This window comes from Passer domesticus, chromosome 1 (assembly GCF_036417665.1).
Source record: "Passer domesticus isolate bPasDom1 chromosome 1, bPasDom1.hap1, whole genome shotgun sequence".
NCBI lineage: Eukaryota > Metazoa > Chordata > Aves > Passeriformes > Passeridae > Passer > Passer domesticus.
Window position 1 is genome coordinate 8,515,508 of NC_087474.1, and position 16,467 is coordinate 8,531,974.

The 16,467-nt window shown below is 36.3% G+C and overlaps 1 protein-coding gene across 2 annotated transcripts in view; it reads right to left on the reverse strand.

The window, feature by feature from the left end:
* The window catches only part of PTPRN2 (protein tyrosine phosphatase receptor type N2), a 630,571-nt gene that overhangs the window by 341,285 nt on the left and 272,819 nt on the right, over window positions 1–16,467 (reverse strand). For both annotated transcript variants that reach the window (XM_064385950.1, XM_064386029.1), the window contains one exon: window positions 6,577–6,656. In XM_064385950.1, coding sequence (XP_064242020.1) covers window positions 6,577–6,656 — 80 coding nt within the window. The remainder of the gene's footprint in view (window positions 1–6,576; window positions 6,657–16,467) is intronic.

Sequence of the window (16,467 nt, forward strand, 5' to 3'; positions counted from 1 at the left end):
GATTTGATGATAGAGTAGGTGAAAGGAAATCGATCCACTACAGAGGGCTCAGGAGGTGAAAAAGGACAATGTGAACTAAGGAGGCTTGAGTAGAAGAAATAAGGATTTACACCAAAAGACTTAAGAGAGGTAGGAACAGAAAAAGACCTGTCAAATCTTTATGTTTCACATTATAGACCAAAGAATTGTAATCCTACTCAAACCAGGGACATGGCAATTGAAATCAGATGAACCTCACAGCCTCCTGGCTACGTTGTTCAAAGTTTCTGACACAGAAGCTGTCAATTCTCTTCAAAGATGAACTTCAAATTATTCATAGACACATTCTTTGTTACCATCTCAGAGAGCAAGATATCTTATTGCACAGTCTACAAAAATCTAGATAGAGGGAAGGAATTCACCTGAAGACTTCAAACTTGTTCTTTTTACTCCATGATGCTGAATTATGACAGTGACTGGCCAATGAATACTTTCAAAACAACTATCATTGCTTACAGTTGTGGGGTAAAAAAAGGAACAAAGACACTGCTAGCATGGACATGTTGGTGCCTGAAGCAAGAGCTCATCTTACTGAGACTTCTCACAAGACTTGTAAAGTTTACGGGAAGAGTCAACAAGAAAACCAAGGCTGGATATAATGACTTTGCTTTTTGAAATTGAAGTTTCTTCCTTTTGATGACACAGAATTCATATCTCCTGCACTGACAGTCACCATGAAAAACAATGTTATTAGGAAACCAGCACCAAAAAATACTGTCAAATTTCATGATGTCAGCAAGAGAAGCAGTACACTGGAGGCAGAATAAAGCATAAATACTTTCTTCACCAACTGGATGCAGGCTCACAAAGAGCTCGGCCATTTAGTTATCCTAACTAAGAGCAGAACTATCACACCTTGGACCACTCCAGACCAAGCAGACACCAGCAGCTGAAAACAATATGCAGGGTAAGTTAACTCTAAGGGGACTGAAGTATTCATTTAACTCAAAAAGACTGTTGAATGCTAAAAGCTAAGGATGGTGTTTTGTCTGTTTAGAGCTGCCAACCTCAACAAAAATATTCACATTCAATGTCAAAAAGTTTTATTGGGTATTTTTTGTCATGGATATTTCAGCTCAGCTGGGACATGACCAAAATTTTTAGATGTTAAATCTCAAAATCTCTAAGATCACAGATTTAATCATTTGCAGTCATTTAAAACTGCTGAGAAATTCTATATGTTTTTTAATATATTCCAATAACTTTGAGGCTGTGTCTTTATTCAAATCAGCTTGGCGTATTGCATAATACACTAATATTTGAATAACAATACATTATATTTTGCATTTTTGTGTTTCAGCAGAATTAATTTTGTGATGTTTTATTTTCAGAATTAAATCACTCACAGAGAAATGATTTTTAGACAAGAAGTTAATATGAGTCAACAACCTACTCTCTAAGTCAGGATAATAGTTCCCTTCAGACCATGCACAGTGTGAAAATATGAATTTCAACAACAGGGCAAGAGAAAAGTAAAAAAGGCCCCAACCAAAAAGGAAAAAAAAATCTAACCACAAAATCATCCAAACCAATGGATTACTTAAAAATTATGGAAATTTAAAAAAAAAAAAAAAAAAAAGAAAACTTTTCTATTCCTATATACACATTAAATAAATTGAAATTTCTGACTTTCCATACTGGTGTGTATCACAATGTATCTTAGGCAAAGAACCTGCACTCAAGACCTGTTAATTCCCTATTATCTGGTTATGCACAGCCTTTCATTGTGCTGTCTGTCCCCATCACTACCATGCCTGCACTGCACAGCCCTTTGCTTTCCAGTCTTCACCTGAACACCTAAAATGTTGCACTTCAATACAATACAAAAAGAAATGTAAGCATGACTCAAACACTAAAATGCATTTCAGCAGTGCTGAGCATCTGTGCATCAGTTTTTGATGCTGAGCATCCAAAACTTGTCTCCTACATCACTTTTTCCTGTGTTCAGAATATATATGACCATTACAGGCACCTCATGCCAAAATTCTTTGCTAGGAAACTTCAGAAGTTTCCACTTTTCTAATTATCACTGTCCTTGCCTAAATGGTAGGATTCTGGACTACACATAAAGTAATTTCATTCCTCATTTCTACATCAAATATACTACAATTTTATGTACAGTTATCTTACTGATAATTGTTCTCTGCTAGGTTTCTCCTGACCTTTAAACTGAAGAGAAAAGAAATAACATTTGTTTGTCTAAATGACATCGTGCCAACTGTAATTACTCCTAGAGCAGGTAACTTATGTGTTGAGAAAGTTTATTTCTTCAAGACATTGAGATTAAATTGCATTGCATCATTGAATCTGACTTATTAAACAGAAACAGGCCAGAGGACAGCTACTTGATGAAAGATATATTCTATCATTTGAATGTCAAAGAGTGTGAAGCTGGCAAAATGTTGGGTGTCCTGCTCTAGAACAAATAAAGGCATTGTTAATGTGAGAAAGCAAACTATTCACAATTTTAAATTACTCCGTTGTCAGCTTCCCCATATAATTATATAGCCCTAGAAACTGAAAAAAAACAAAAACAACCAACCGAAAGTAATCAAAACATTTACACGAACTGGAACTGTGAATTACTGGGAAAAAAAGGTTTTATCAGCAAGAATGTCTCTAAAGGATTTTAGAGAGTTTATTTTACTTCAAGACAGGTCATTTGTGCACCAAGAAGAATAAATCTCAAACTCCAAGACAACAGAGGCAACCATTTTTATTATCATACTTCCACACCTCTGTTTTTTAGTGGATATTTTAAGTCCTTCACCTCCCTACATAGTTGCTAAATAGTCCCATATCTTCTCTAACCTGCACATGTTTCAAACTCCCCAGAGGAGGATGGAAAACTTTAAATATAGTTCCCTATACTTAAGCCTTAAATAGTGCAAGGAAAATATGAAGTGTATCCATTTTGGTTACAAAAATATATGCTACATGAATAATAAGACCAAACTGCTGCACAGAAACTGTTCTTGTGGCTATCAGTGGCACTTGCATGTACATAACACCTGCACAAATAGATTCCTTTTTGCAAGTCTGAATAATTTACATTCCTATATTTATTATGACACCTGATTACCTCAATTTCCAAATTATTTTCATTTCTAAGTATGTGACAGACTGTGAAATTCTTCTGTCCATTTGGTCTATTCATTTTCTGTAAACAAGATCTGCTTTCCAAGCTCCTGGAGGGATGTCAAGTTCCCTAATAGCAGTACAGCGTGGAATTATGCATTTACCTGTGCCTAACTTGGAAGTATGCACTGATTTATTCTCCTTTGGCTTCTCTTGGTAAATTAAATACTTGGAATGCTTTTCTTCAAGACACTGTTGACTTTAAAAATTTATAATTACAACTAGAGCCTGAAAAAACTTCTTATGTAAGTATATATTGCTGTTGATTTTTTAAGAGAATTTATTTTTGGCTTAGAGATCTGGAAGTAAGACATTTGCTTAAAATAAGTGAACTGATTAGTGAGTACATTGACAAGCACTGCAACTGCATGAGTTAGAAAGGAAAAATAAGATACTTTTCAAATTTAAAATATTTAAGGGATGGATAGAATTGTGAGCTCTTTTTTTTTTTTTTTTATGTAAAGGACAAGCACAAGGTTTAGTTATGATAATACTATGGCCACAATGAAATACCAAGAGAAGCTTATGTAAAACTCCTATAAACCTCTTTCTGTAACCATCAAAACCTGAAAGTTTTAATTCACTAAGCAAAGGGAAGTTAAAAATGCTTGGGATATTAATGTAATAAAGAGCAGGTAAAATTACTGTATAAACTATGAATTTAAATGGGTGAACTGCAGAAATTCTTAGAATCATAGAACATTATGGTTGGAGAAGACCTCCAAGACCATCAAGTCCAGCCTTAACCAAATACCACCATGGCCACTGAGGGCCCAAAGGGCCATGTCTGGTTTTGAACACTTCCAGGGATGGTGACTCCACCACTTCACTCGACAGCCTGTTCCAGTGCTTAACCACCCTTTCAGTGGCATTGTTCCTAACATCCAACCTGAACCTCCTTTGGGACAGCTTGAGGCCATTTCCCCTTGTCCTGTTGCTGCTTAGCTGGGAGAAAAGTCTGCCCTCCACCTGGCTACATCCTCCTTTCAGGCAGTTGTAGGGAGTGATGAGGTCTCCCCTGAGCCTCCTTTTCTCCAGGTTAAACACCTCCAGCTCTCTCAGCCACTCCTCACAGGCTTCATGTTCCAGATCCTTTACCACTTTGTTGTCCTTTCTCTGGGGTGGCATTATTTTGTCCCCAGAACCTCCCCAATTCTTCATCAGCATTTAAGTTAAGGAAGTAGAAAACAGCTACTTTGAATCCAGAGGTAAGAAAAACCAGAATGTTTTATCTTGATTTTTGCTGAAATAAACGAGTCATAGCATTTTTACTTTTCAGAGCAGCTTGTTAGGAACAGGCCAAGGCATATCAGGAACCTCGTGGACTTGACAATATTTCTGCAGCCTTGCTAAATTTCAGTGGATGTCAATTCCATTAATTTCCTTACATGTAAATGTTTGAATACATGTAAGCCTCATTATCCACAACTGGAAAATGATAAACGGCATTCTGATTTATTTTAGACCTGCCTTCTGCCAGTTTCATGTGTTCTTGCACTGCAAAAGCAATTATAGAGTCCTGTCCATGTTCACTGTGCAGCTCTACAGCTGACAGACCTTCCTTATACCATGCTCTTTCTTTTTATTTCCAAAATTTTCTCCTTCCTTACTGCACCACTGGTTATATGGAAGATATTCCATACTTACAGTCATGCCTTCTGCCTTTCCCTGAATCTTTCCATTTCAACCAGAATTTCAAATCTCTCTGAGGTATGAGAAGCAGTATTATTTTTGGTATTTAAATACAGGCAAAGGACATATTTATGAAAAAACTAATTATATTATTCTGTTTTCTATTCCATTCCAAATAATTCTTAAAAACACTTTTCCTTGTTCAACTGATAATAGAGACTGAACTGTCATTTTCATCAAATTACCTATTACTACACTAACTACATTACCATGTAGACCTTGTATGCAAAGCTATTTTTTTTCCATATGAAATTTTTACAGTAATTTACAATGAAATTCATCTGCCATTTTGAGTCCATTCACTCAGCTTTATTATACATTTCTAAGATCAACTTTCACCTTTAATTCTGTGAATAATTCAGTATTAGCAGGATTTCTCACCATCCTGCTCACTCTTTTTTCTAATTCACTTATAACTATGTTGAATGTTACACTCCAAGCAGAGATCCCTCCACCATTTTTTTCACTATCTTAGACTTTTAGAAAACAAAAACTTTTTTCCTAATCTCTGTTTCTGGCCTCCTAACCAATTAGTGGTTCACCATTTTTCTGTTCTATATTCCACATTCTAAGAAACAATTAGTTTCCTTAGAAACTTCTGGGAAGACCTTGTCAAAAACCTCTGGCAATCCATGCAGGCTCTACTAACAGCATCATATTTGTTGATCCTTTCAGAGAGAGTCAATAATTTTACAAGACAGGGAAGATCATTGTTATTAAAAAAAAAAATCATTTTTCCCAGGAAATGTATCATACCAAGTCATGAGTCACATAATTCAGCATTTATTGAAAATTTGGAGTTCTGACAGTACACATCTAGGATTTTTTGACCCTTGCTACTCTTTAATCACCAGTTAAAAAGATTTTTCTCCAATGCAAAGGGTTCTGCAAAGGAAAGTTCTGGCCTAGGAGTTATTTCTGTAACTAAATTCAGTTATTTCTGTAACTAAATTCATCCATGGTGAAGCAAAAGTAGAAGTTAATGAACAGATTGGAGCTCCCAGTGTTTATTTACATGAACTTTTCTTGTTTCTGTTTTCAAGCAATATTGCAACTCATTTACTTCTGATTTTTAAAACCTATCAATTGAGTAATTTGGAAACAAATCAGTCATCAATTCAGACACCTTGCAAAAATTGGTTTTTCAAGTCAACAACTCCCAAATACAGTTAATACCCAAGCTGACAAGGAACCAACAGGAGTCCTTAGAACAGTGGCACTTACTCAGAAGCAGCTTAATTCTAGAAAGGAAACCTTTACTTCCAAGATTAACTTGTCATTGGAACAGTTGAAAAAGCACAACAAAAAAGGCAAATTTCTACCATTTTTTGTTCCAGAAAATAAGGCTAAGGTGTCATAACATTTTTGTTCCCTGAAAAAAAAGTATCAGTAAAGTGTTCATCTTTTACAAATGACTAATGTGTTTTTATGAGCTTTTGACAACACTGAAGAGTTTTTCACCACACTGAAATTTGAAGACAAGCGTCTATTTAATTTTCTTGACAACCAAGGAAGTCTCAAACAGTTTTAACGGACTTAAAGATGTTAAACTTCAATTTCTAATGTGCAACTCACCTCTCAAGTCTCTCTCCCTTTAAATGTCAGTCTTCTGGGGGAACAAGATGTGTCTATGCTGTTTGCAGTGGTAGTGACTGCTAAGCAAACATGTGGGTGGCCACAGTTTGAGAAAGGAGGACAAGGACTTACCTGCTTCTTTGGCAACATCTGCAGTCGAAATATTTCGGAGGTTTGAGTGCACTCGGAAGGTCACAGCTGGTCCCAGGACGCTGAAAGAGATTATTAAAAAAAGTAAGATTCATAATCAAGAGACATGCCATAATATCCCTTATCAAAATAGGTTTTTAAAGAGAACCTATTAAGACACCATTTAGCCCTCTTCCTTTTGCTTCATTAGCTACATTTGCATACATTTTTATACCTCTTGTGGTTTCCTGTGTGTGTTTTGTGCCCGTCTGAAAGAATTTCAATGACATTAACTAAACTTCAGAACACTTCTGTAAATACTATTCTTATTATGAAGATGGCAAAATGGAGGCACTGAAATTGCTATTTGGTGAAGTACAGCAGAGATCATCACTGGAATTCAGCATCCAAAGAAGATTACATGTATTTTCACATTTTATGTTTCTAATATCAACACAACTTCAGTTCTTGTTGTCACAACCGCAAGTCAGAGGGACAATATAAAAACTCTGAATATTTATCTTAATCATATTCTGCAAGAATATGTGTGGAGAAGAGATTCTGGACATATCTGATCTAATAGCTGGTTTTGACCAGAAAAACACCACAAAGTATTTATCACTTAACAACAGAGGGGATAACAATTTTTGAGAGGAAATTATTTGACTCTGTGAAGACCTTTCTGCTTATAGCCCAGTGATCCTTTATGGCACTGAAATCTATAAGATATTTACAGAAGAAGGTACTGATTAGCCAGATGTAGAATGGCAATATATTCAGGGTTTCACCAAAAAATATCATTGTGCAAGGAAAAATAAATCTGTATTAGTAATGTTGCATTCACTCTCCATTCATCCCAATAAACATCCTACAGGTACAGCTGATGAAAGGAAAGAAGAAATTTCAAGTGTGATGTCCTTAAAACTATACTTAAATACTTATCTACAAAACATATAAGAAAAATACACATAAAAATATAGTGAATGTATTATTGAAGAAAAATTCCTGGGGAATAAAAGACTATACCAATTATAATGCAAGAATTTACAGAGGAGAAGAGTAGAGGATCTGAAGGAAACCAAAAATTGGCACTGTTTTATAGAAGTTTACTTACATAATACGTATTATGCAAGTTCCCAAGGTTTTTTTAACTCATATTATCAGAGAAAAAAAGTGTATTTATTCTATGAAGAGCAACCCTGCTTAAAAGGTGAAGTGCATGGGCTGGAGCTGTACATGTAACAGCTTTTGACTTCCTATGGCTGTGGTTAAGGAGAGACTGAAATCTGAAAAATTGCTGCATAAAAGAAATAACTTGAAAAATATTTTGTTGCAGGGCTTGAAATGAAGTATGAAGTTATTCTTTTAGTAACATGTTCATCTCTTAAAATCATAGAATGGAGAGCACTTAATGAAGTGTGCTTAATTGCATCACATCTATCCTAGACAGAAATACCTTTAAACTTTTTCCATTTCACACAGAAAAAACCTTTCCTTAACTATAAGACTTTGCTTTGAGGTTACAAAGGGAATCAGAGTAAGAATAAGAAATATCCTTTCATCTTCTACTAGCAGAGCATGCACTGCACACATTTTATTCTGGAGTTAATAGGGACTGCCATAAATCAATCGTTTTTCTTGAAGTACTCTTGGGGGGAGGGGAGAAAGAGAAAACAGATTTTATTGTTAAAGGACTCCAAAAGCCTGGTCAGTAATGGTCAATAAACACTTTTTAACTATGCCAGGCAAGTATAAAACATTTGTCACCATCATATTAATATTATAGATTAAAACTCTCAACAATTGCAAAGTACTTTTTTTTTGAGATAACTGCTTTACAAAAATTCAGACTGTTCTGTCACTAACCCTGAGATAATCAACCATAAAACTATAAAATGCACCCGTTTTAGGATATTAAACACCGACTTTAACTAATCTTGCACTGTCCTTCTTTCTGTGCTGCCAACCTAAGAGATTTCTCTCAGGTGCTCAGATATCTACGGTGCCATTAGCAGTCTGCTTTAAATAAAAGCAGCATCCCCACAGTATGCAGCTCTTGCATTACCAAGATAGGAGGAAAAGAAAAATCAATTTCAGATATTCCCCCCAAATCTTCACTGCATAGTCCATTATAGCTAAGAACCTAGAACAAACACAAAATTTCAACCACAATATAGTTATACTTTGGCTCTATCAGCAAAGACAAAAAGTTTCCTGCCCTCCTTCCTTTACCTGAAGTTTTATTTTTACCTCTCAGCCACTCCCCACTTCCTCCCCCTTGTCCTGTCCTGCCCCAGTCCCAGCAGCCTTGCACTTCCTGGCATCAGTAAAATCATAGATTAAAACGGGATCATTTCAGTGACCCAGCCCAGGCAGTGAGAGACAGGGATTTCCAAGGAATGAAGCCTGTCATCAACCATCCCACCATTCTCTACCGACTCCACCTGGATAATCCAGGAACACGGGAAGATCTGAGTCATGCTCACATCAATGTTGCCACAAGTACTGTCATTCCTTCTCACTGCTCAGGGAAAACAAAAAACAGGGCAAGGAAAAAAAAATTCCTTATGCAAGTGGGATGATACTGGGTTAAGACCATTCTTTTGCAAGAAAGAAAAAATCTCAGAATAATTTAAAACACCCACTCATATGTTGCTCTGGGACATTGTTTTCCTCTACTGTAGCAATTGAATTCTTGTATGTTAGAAATCACCTGAGCACCACATCATCATGGCTTCACTAGGAATATTTGCAAAATACAGAAAACAAAGCTGCTTTTTGTCACAACTTTTTGCACATTGGCATTCTGTTTATTTAAAAGCAAACAAAAGACCTTGAGATTACTTGGTCAAAATTGCATTTCTGCTTGATGTTTTGGGAACTGACTGCTTCAGGAGCTCATAAAATGAGATTTTTCTCATGGGGGCTTCTGGCAAAAGCACTCAATAAATAAACATTTCAATAACAAAAGATGCCCTTTAGGGAATTCCTCACTGTTCATTATGTTTTGGATGAGAACATTTAAACAAAACCAGTAATTATTTGAGTGCAAATTATTTTTAAAATACTTTTTAACAAGAGGTCAACCAGCCTGAAAAAAGGTTTCAAGATGTATAAAATACAACTCTGATAGGAAATTTGAGTTGGGTAGATGAGACTGCTTTCCTGCATCAGACCCTCTGAAACCTGGCTAACATTAATGGCAATTGTCTTCAAACTGCTCTAAATAGAGGGGTACACTGAGGTGCTCAATTTGTTTATAAGCTGATGAATTGGAAGCAAACCATTCCCACAGATGAGGGAGATGCTGGGGGAGCAGAGGCATCACTCCTGCTGTACCTTACCCCAGCCAGCACTCACCCAGCTGGGCAGGAGAAAACAGTCACACAGAAACCACGCTGACCAGGCTGAAACCTCACCCACATCTGGCATCTGCTGCAACTGAGGTTAAGAATGTTAGACAGGAGTTTTTGTCTATCCTTCCCCTGAGCTGCATGCCACTACAATTACCTACCCCCAGGTAAATCTGTAGTAATTTTTTTCTGAGCTTATACTCAAGTAAGTGAAGTTTTAGACGGCATCTGGACTATACAATGTAATTGCACTAACCACTTTTTCTAATACTTTTTTACAATTATTTTTAATAAAGGTAAGCAGTTCAAGGGTAATAAATAGTGACTTCTCCCCACACAAAATACAATGTCTGTTGCAATGACCTGCTAAATTTATTATTTGAACTTTACCAAGTAATTACCCCCCTGTTGGCTGTCACAACTTTTGACTTTTTTTCTTTACTTACAATAATGTTGCCTTCAGTCATAATAAGAGTTTTTTTAACAAAGACATTCTAAGCATATTGCAAATTGTCACCCTTATGTGCTGTTGTCTTTTATTCTGTTTACTAGAGATGAAATAATTACAGTGTTTATACCAAAATGACTTGAAGGTTGATTGCTGATTTAATAATATCCCCTCCCCTTGGGTTTATATTTCCCATCTGAAGGTGGGAGGGTGCACAGCACACACAGAAACAAAGAATATTCTTTGTGTAAAATAGAAGTATTTCCTTTTGTTAATTGTTTTACGACTAACAGCATTCTTCTCATATTTTCCCTGTCAACAAATGAATGATCTGAATAAACAGAGCTGGAGCGTGATCAATATGGCAAGGTCCATATCACTTTCAAGCCGTAGGTTATAATTATATTTATGAATGACAGGATTTAAATCTCCATAAATTATGTAGCAGGCTTTGCACGCCTGCTCCTCCCCGTCGTGTGCGCGTACTCCAGCGCTGCAGGATCGCACCGCGTGTTGGCTCAGGGATGCAGGCACAGTCTATCATACCCCCTAGTGGAAAAGGATTTGAGAAACAAGTGCCAACATGGGTCTGTGTACTCTTGAAATGAGACATAGAGCTGATGCCAGATGGAAATGATTTGAGGTGGCATCTCATTTTTAAGATACAGGCAAAGTGCAATTTCTCAAGACTGGAGGAAGATGAGGAGATTAGGATTGGCTATTTCCAACATGAAACATTCTCCTAATGACCCTATTTAATAAAACAGGGCTTGCCTTAATAAAGCTTAGATTTGAAATTAAAGTCACCACTTGTCTATATGTTCATTTCAAAATCCTTTAATCTCTGGAGGTTAAGAAAAGCAATTAGTAACGCTCCAGAGGACTATGCAAAGCAAATTTTATAGCAGCGAAGGTAATTGTCTCAGGAAACGTTTGGTGGGCTTGAACTAATGACTTGCAATGTATACACATTTCTATTCCTTCTGTGTTTAGGAATTTGAAGCTTATGTCCATTGTTTATATTGCACTGAAGCCTCTTTTTCACCTCCTCAATTTTGGAAAAAATTAAGAAGCTCGTGTTGCTGTAAATGTTTTATATATTATATTTAGAGGTATATAAACATAGTTATGTCAAATCAAATCAATGGGGAAAAGCACATAATTAGCAGAGGCATTTTTGTACTACATTATGTTTCTACAACATGATTTACAGAGAAAAGCGAAGGCAGAAAATTCAGCTGGACATTGACACATAATACATGAATGGATTAATGGCTATTTAGTTCTCCTTCTGATATTCAGAGTAGCTGTAAATCAATTGACCACTTGATTCAAGTTTGACCAACATTTTTGACCAGAACTGTTGACCAGAATTTATTTTGTGTAGCATTGTATCATACTGTATTTAAATTGCAGAAGCAGGTACCTGACTGAGCTTCAAAGATTGAAGAAAGCTTGCAAAGGATGTGTTGTGCTGACCTGCTACAAAATAACATCCCTGAACTGTTGAGTAGAGAATTATTGATCATCACACAGACTTAATACTAAAAAGACACACATCTCTCACTCTTTAATATCTTTACTGTTCAAAGATTTGCTTCACTTTGCACCTGGACTGCAGAAATATCAATGTGGAGCTGTATGTCTTCTCACACTCCTATTGACAGGTATGTATGGACAGCCAGTGATCAATTAAACAAATCTTTTTCTGTTTTAGCAAAATGAGTTTTTTGAGCCATTCTCAGGAAACTCTCAACATGCTCCCTAAAGTGCAGAATGATGCACAGTGCTCCAGAACATCCTGCAATACAGCAAGTAATATATAATCTATTACTATTTTTTTATATATATATATATATATATATAAATATTTATATCCTTCATATACAGTAGGGGTGAAGAGTTTGCACCATTCTCTGAAGTGTTCTTGCACTAAACACAGGATAGAGAGAGAAAGTTAAAGACTTGTACTGGCATTCCACCTGGTCTGACAGTGACCAGGACCTAAAGATAGAAAAGCAAAATCCCTGCTAAGGTAAAGACACTAATTGCAGTGCTCACCAGGTAGAGGCTAATTTCCTATCACCACCTGAATTTCATTAGAGGGGTTTTCACCAGGCAGCTGGGAGGCAGAACCACAAAGGTAGACCACAAAGATTAGAAAGACTGACAGTTTCAGAGCAATCACATCTCACAAATGCAGCTAGATGGAAAGAAAACTCAGGTCTGGATTTGATGGTTGCAGCCCAGATTTGCTTCTGCAAGTTACATTCTTCATAAATCAGGAAAGGCCTTGGACACCTTGTCGTGCCCTCTTCTCTCCCCTGACACGATAAGCACTGAGGAGTGACTGCACAGAGCAGCATTTCAGGGGCAGAGAAGAGGCCACGACAAGGTGCTCAAATAATGAAATGCCTGACACACTACTGTCATTAGAATAATTTCCAGACTGAAGTCACAGGAAAGGGATGACTGGTCCAGAAAGGGACACTTTCCAACAACAGCAATCCATGTCTGGTGGGTCTCTGATACTGATCCTAAAAGATGGAGCTTTAATTATTTTACATTAATCATTAATTTTGTATTAATCATTTAATCTATATGCATCAAAATTTTGCTAAGTACACTGATCCTAATTTACATTGCAAAATATGATGAAAGAGTATTTTAAAGATTTTACAACTTGCTTCATCTGAGGTGAAGATTATTTTGCTAAGCCTACAATTTAAATGATTTAAAAAAGAGACAACGCTTAATTTAGAGATTGATGCTACACTCAGTTTGCCCTATTTTTATTCTTCACAAAATGCAACTTTTGATGATTACTCAATATCTATGAATAATTTGCAGAGTTTTAAAATAATTTTTCTATTAATCTGTCACAAGCCATGAAACTTGACATTTTCACCACACTGAGTACATGAAAGTTGCCAGCTTTGCCTGCCATGCAAATAAGGTTCTTAATTACAGTATTTAAAAGAGCATACCATACAAGTGCTATAATTTCTTATGGTAAAAAAAACCAAGTGTTTGGACCCTGAGAGGGTGGAAGAATGGTCTCAAAAAGCTTCTTAAATGTACAGTGATTTTTCTTCCACTCCCCAAGGATTAAGCTAAAGGATAAAATTTATGTCATAAAAAAGAGAAAAAGCATTCTATTTATATTTCCATTATCCTTCTTTATACCTTTGTATCTACAAACAACAGACATTTTTCATATTCACCCAGTAAGCCTTCAGTACATTTTACTGGCCTCAGCCCTATTCACCCTGTACACACCTGCGTTGTTAATGGAACTGGCTGAAAGCACATATAAAATTCCTCTGCTGGGTTGACAGTCACCTTTTGCTCTGCTTGCACAAGTGACTTTCAATCCTTAATGAGGAGCATGACTCACATGTTAGGGTTGTTACAGAGGTACAGGTTCAGAATGTTGAGAGCTTTCACAGGATCCGTGTAGGACACAAATTTCTTGCATCAGTATTAGGCAGCACAACCAAAGACAAAAAAAACCCCCAAACTTTGCTACAGTCTTAGTTCAAAAGGCCACCAAATTGTGAGTGCTACAACCAGAGCTCTCCTGCTTGTCCTCATAAGGACTTCTTGGCTTCTCCTTTAGCTCTGAGAACACCAATGAGAAGATTTGTTCTTGAGGCTCCCCTGCCAGCTGTGAGGGAGATATTTCCTTGGCAAAGGAGGCACTGCAAGTGGAATTTATTGGGCTTTTTCAGTTGCACCTACAGATGCATATTTGCTCTGCCTTTATAGCTCTTAAACCATACAAACCCCTCCACAGGCAGGTTGTAATTCAACTTATTGACCTGTTTATGCAATAAACAGTAAATACTGGCTAGGCTGTAACAAAAATGCAAAAGAATTCTTTATCTTTTTTGGCTGGGTCAGCAGGTCTGTAATGCTCATGCAATCCAGCCATCCCAGATAACAAAATGAGAGAAAAAAAATGTGTGTTTGTAGTTCTAGGAGAATTAGGCAGCCAAGGGCAGGAGGAACAAGGCAGATATAGACATAAAATACTTTTTATATTTCTTCTAAGAGGTTATTCTTTTAAACAAATCCCTATATGAAAACCTTTTTTCATTTCTAATATTAGTAATTCTATTTGTGGATGAAGCTTTAGTTCAAGAGTAAGAATCACAGTTCTCTGTTTCTATTCTCATATCTGTCATCAAGTCCTGTGCCATTTTAGGGAAAATGAAGCAAACTGCCTTGGGTTTCAATCTACCCATCTGCAGAATGGAAATTATTACCTGTTAATAATATGTGAAGTGTTATATAAATCAAATGCAATGGCATGCACTCAACGACTTGCTTGAAAGAAAGGAGTATATCCTGCCTACCTTATAATGTTATGAACTTTGATTTTATTAAAAAAGGAATATGATGGCATCTACAGCCACACAGAGAGATGAGTAGCAGAGAAATATAAAGTTAGAAAAGGTTAGACTTCAGAAGTTCACATATCTGTAAAAACCTTCTCTTGAGCAGGGACCAGGAGTTGATGGAAATATATCAATAATAGTGGATTCATTCTGCTTTTGATTACAAAGGTGCAAATCCTCTGTTTTAATGAGATGAAATGTTGTAATGGAAAGCCCAGCACCATACATATTATTTATAAGAATCTCCTTAGATTTTTATGGTCTTTCTCTTTTTTTAACCTAGAATTCATAAAATGCTGCAGGCCAAAATCCTTCCTGTTACTTTAATGATTTTTATATTTTTCTAGAAGGAAAGTTACAGTGGAGAAGGCAAAATTATCTTGGTTATATGCACATTCATTTAAGAAAAGAACACAAAATGTATTGTACCTCAGGGGGAAAAGCCACAAGACTAATGTAATGCTAAGGTTCTGGAATAACTCATTTTTAAGTAAAGAAATGCATAGTTTAAATTTTCACCTTTTTTTTTTCTCCTTATCATCATTCCTCTGAAAAGTGATGCATCTTTATATTATAAATTAGTTGTCAAATAAGACAATATGTACCAGAAAACACAATGTAATTTCTTATAAATGTCTGCATGCAATGATTTACAGCAACACATTTTTCACATAATTTGTTTCCCAGACTCATTAAATCTGTGGGAGAAGTCAAGTTTGAATAAAAGTGGTTCCATTATTTCTGAGCCATGCTTTTATAACACTTTAAACAAGATTGTGTCAAATAACCACAGTTATTTCTTTGCTATTTAAGATCAGAGAGCAGATGACAAATACTGTTCAACTTTCTTGAAAGGTCTATCTTTTTATTGAGAGTTAGCATGGTACGGTTAAAATTGAAATACAAATCTTGCTTAATTTCTGGGCAATAAATGGAGTGGAAATTTTTTAAAAAAATCTATTTCTAGTTAATTTACAGCATCTTATGGAGAGCAGGATGAGTTATAGAACATTCCTCTCAGTAAATCTAAATGCCATAGACAACAGAATCCAGAATCTGCCAATCTGGGGAAAGAAAAAAAGCTTTGCAAGAATACTAATCCACAGATGTTCAACATACAACACAAGAAAACAATCATATCAAATCAAGGAGAATGGAATCAGGGAGAATCTAACAAGACCCTGTGCTACCTGTCCCACCACTGCTCAGTGGTTAAATAATCCATTCTCACACTGTCCTGCCTCTCAATAATTTCCTGAGTTGTTCACATTTAGAGCATACATGCACCACATGTCATAACCCATCAGTACAATGGAGTGAAAATGCCAAGTATTGTTCCAGTGTTTAGGTTCTGGATGACTGAATATGATTAACTGGTTGATTGAATTTTTCAGGTGTTATAAAAGTACCATGACAAACAATGAACAAAACCTATAGTGCATGATTAGGGCACTACAGCCAATGCACATGTTTCTAATAGGTGAGGCTGGGAGATCCACTCGCCACTCTGCCTGCCCAACACTTCCAATTTGAAAGTGTTTTAAGCTTCTCCAAACTTTCACCACTTGGTTTGATTTTCAGATACCTTCCTCAGTTCAAGTTCTTTTCACTGGGATGGTTGGCTGGCTTTTCATATTGTATTTATTCCAGCCCAACCGTTCCAGCTCTTCCTAAGAGCAGGGATAATGATAGG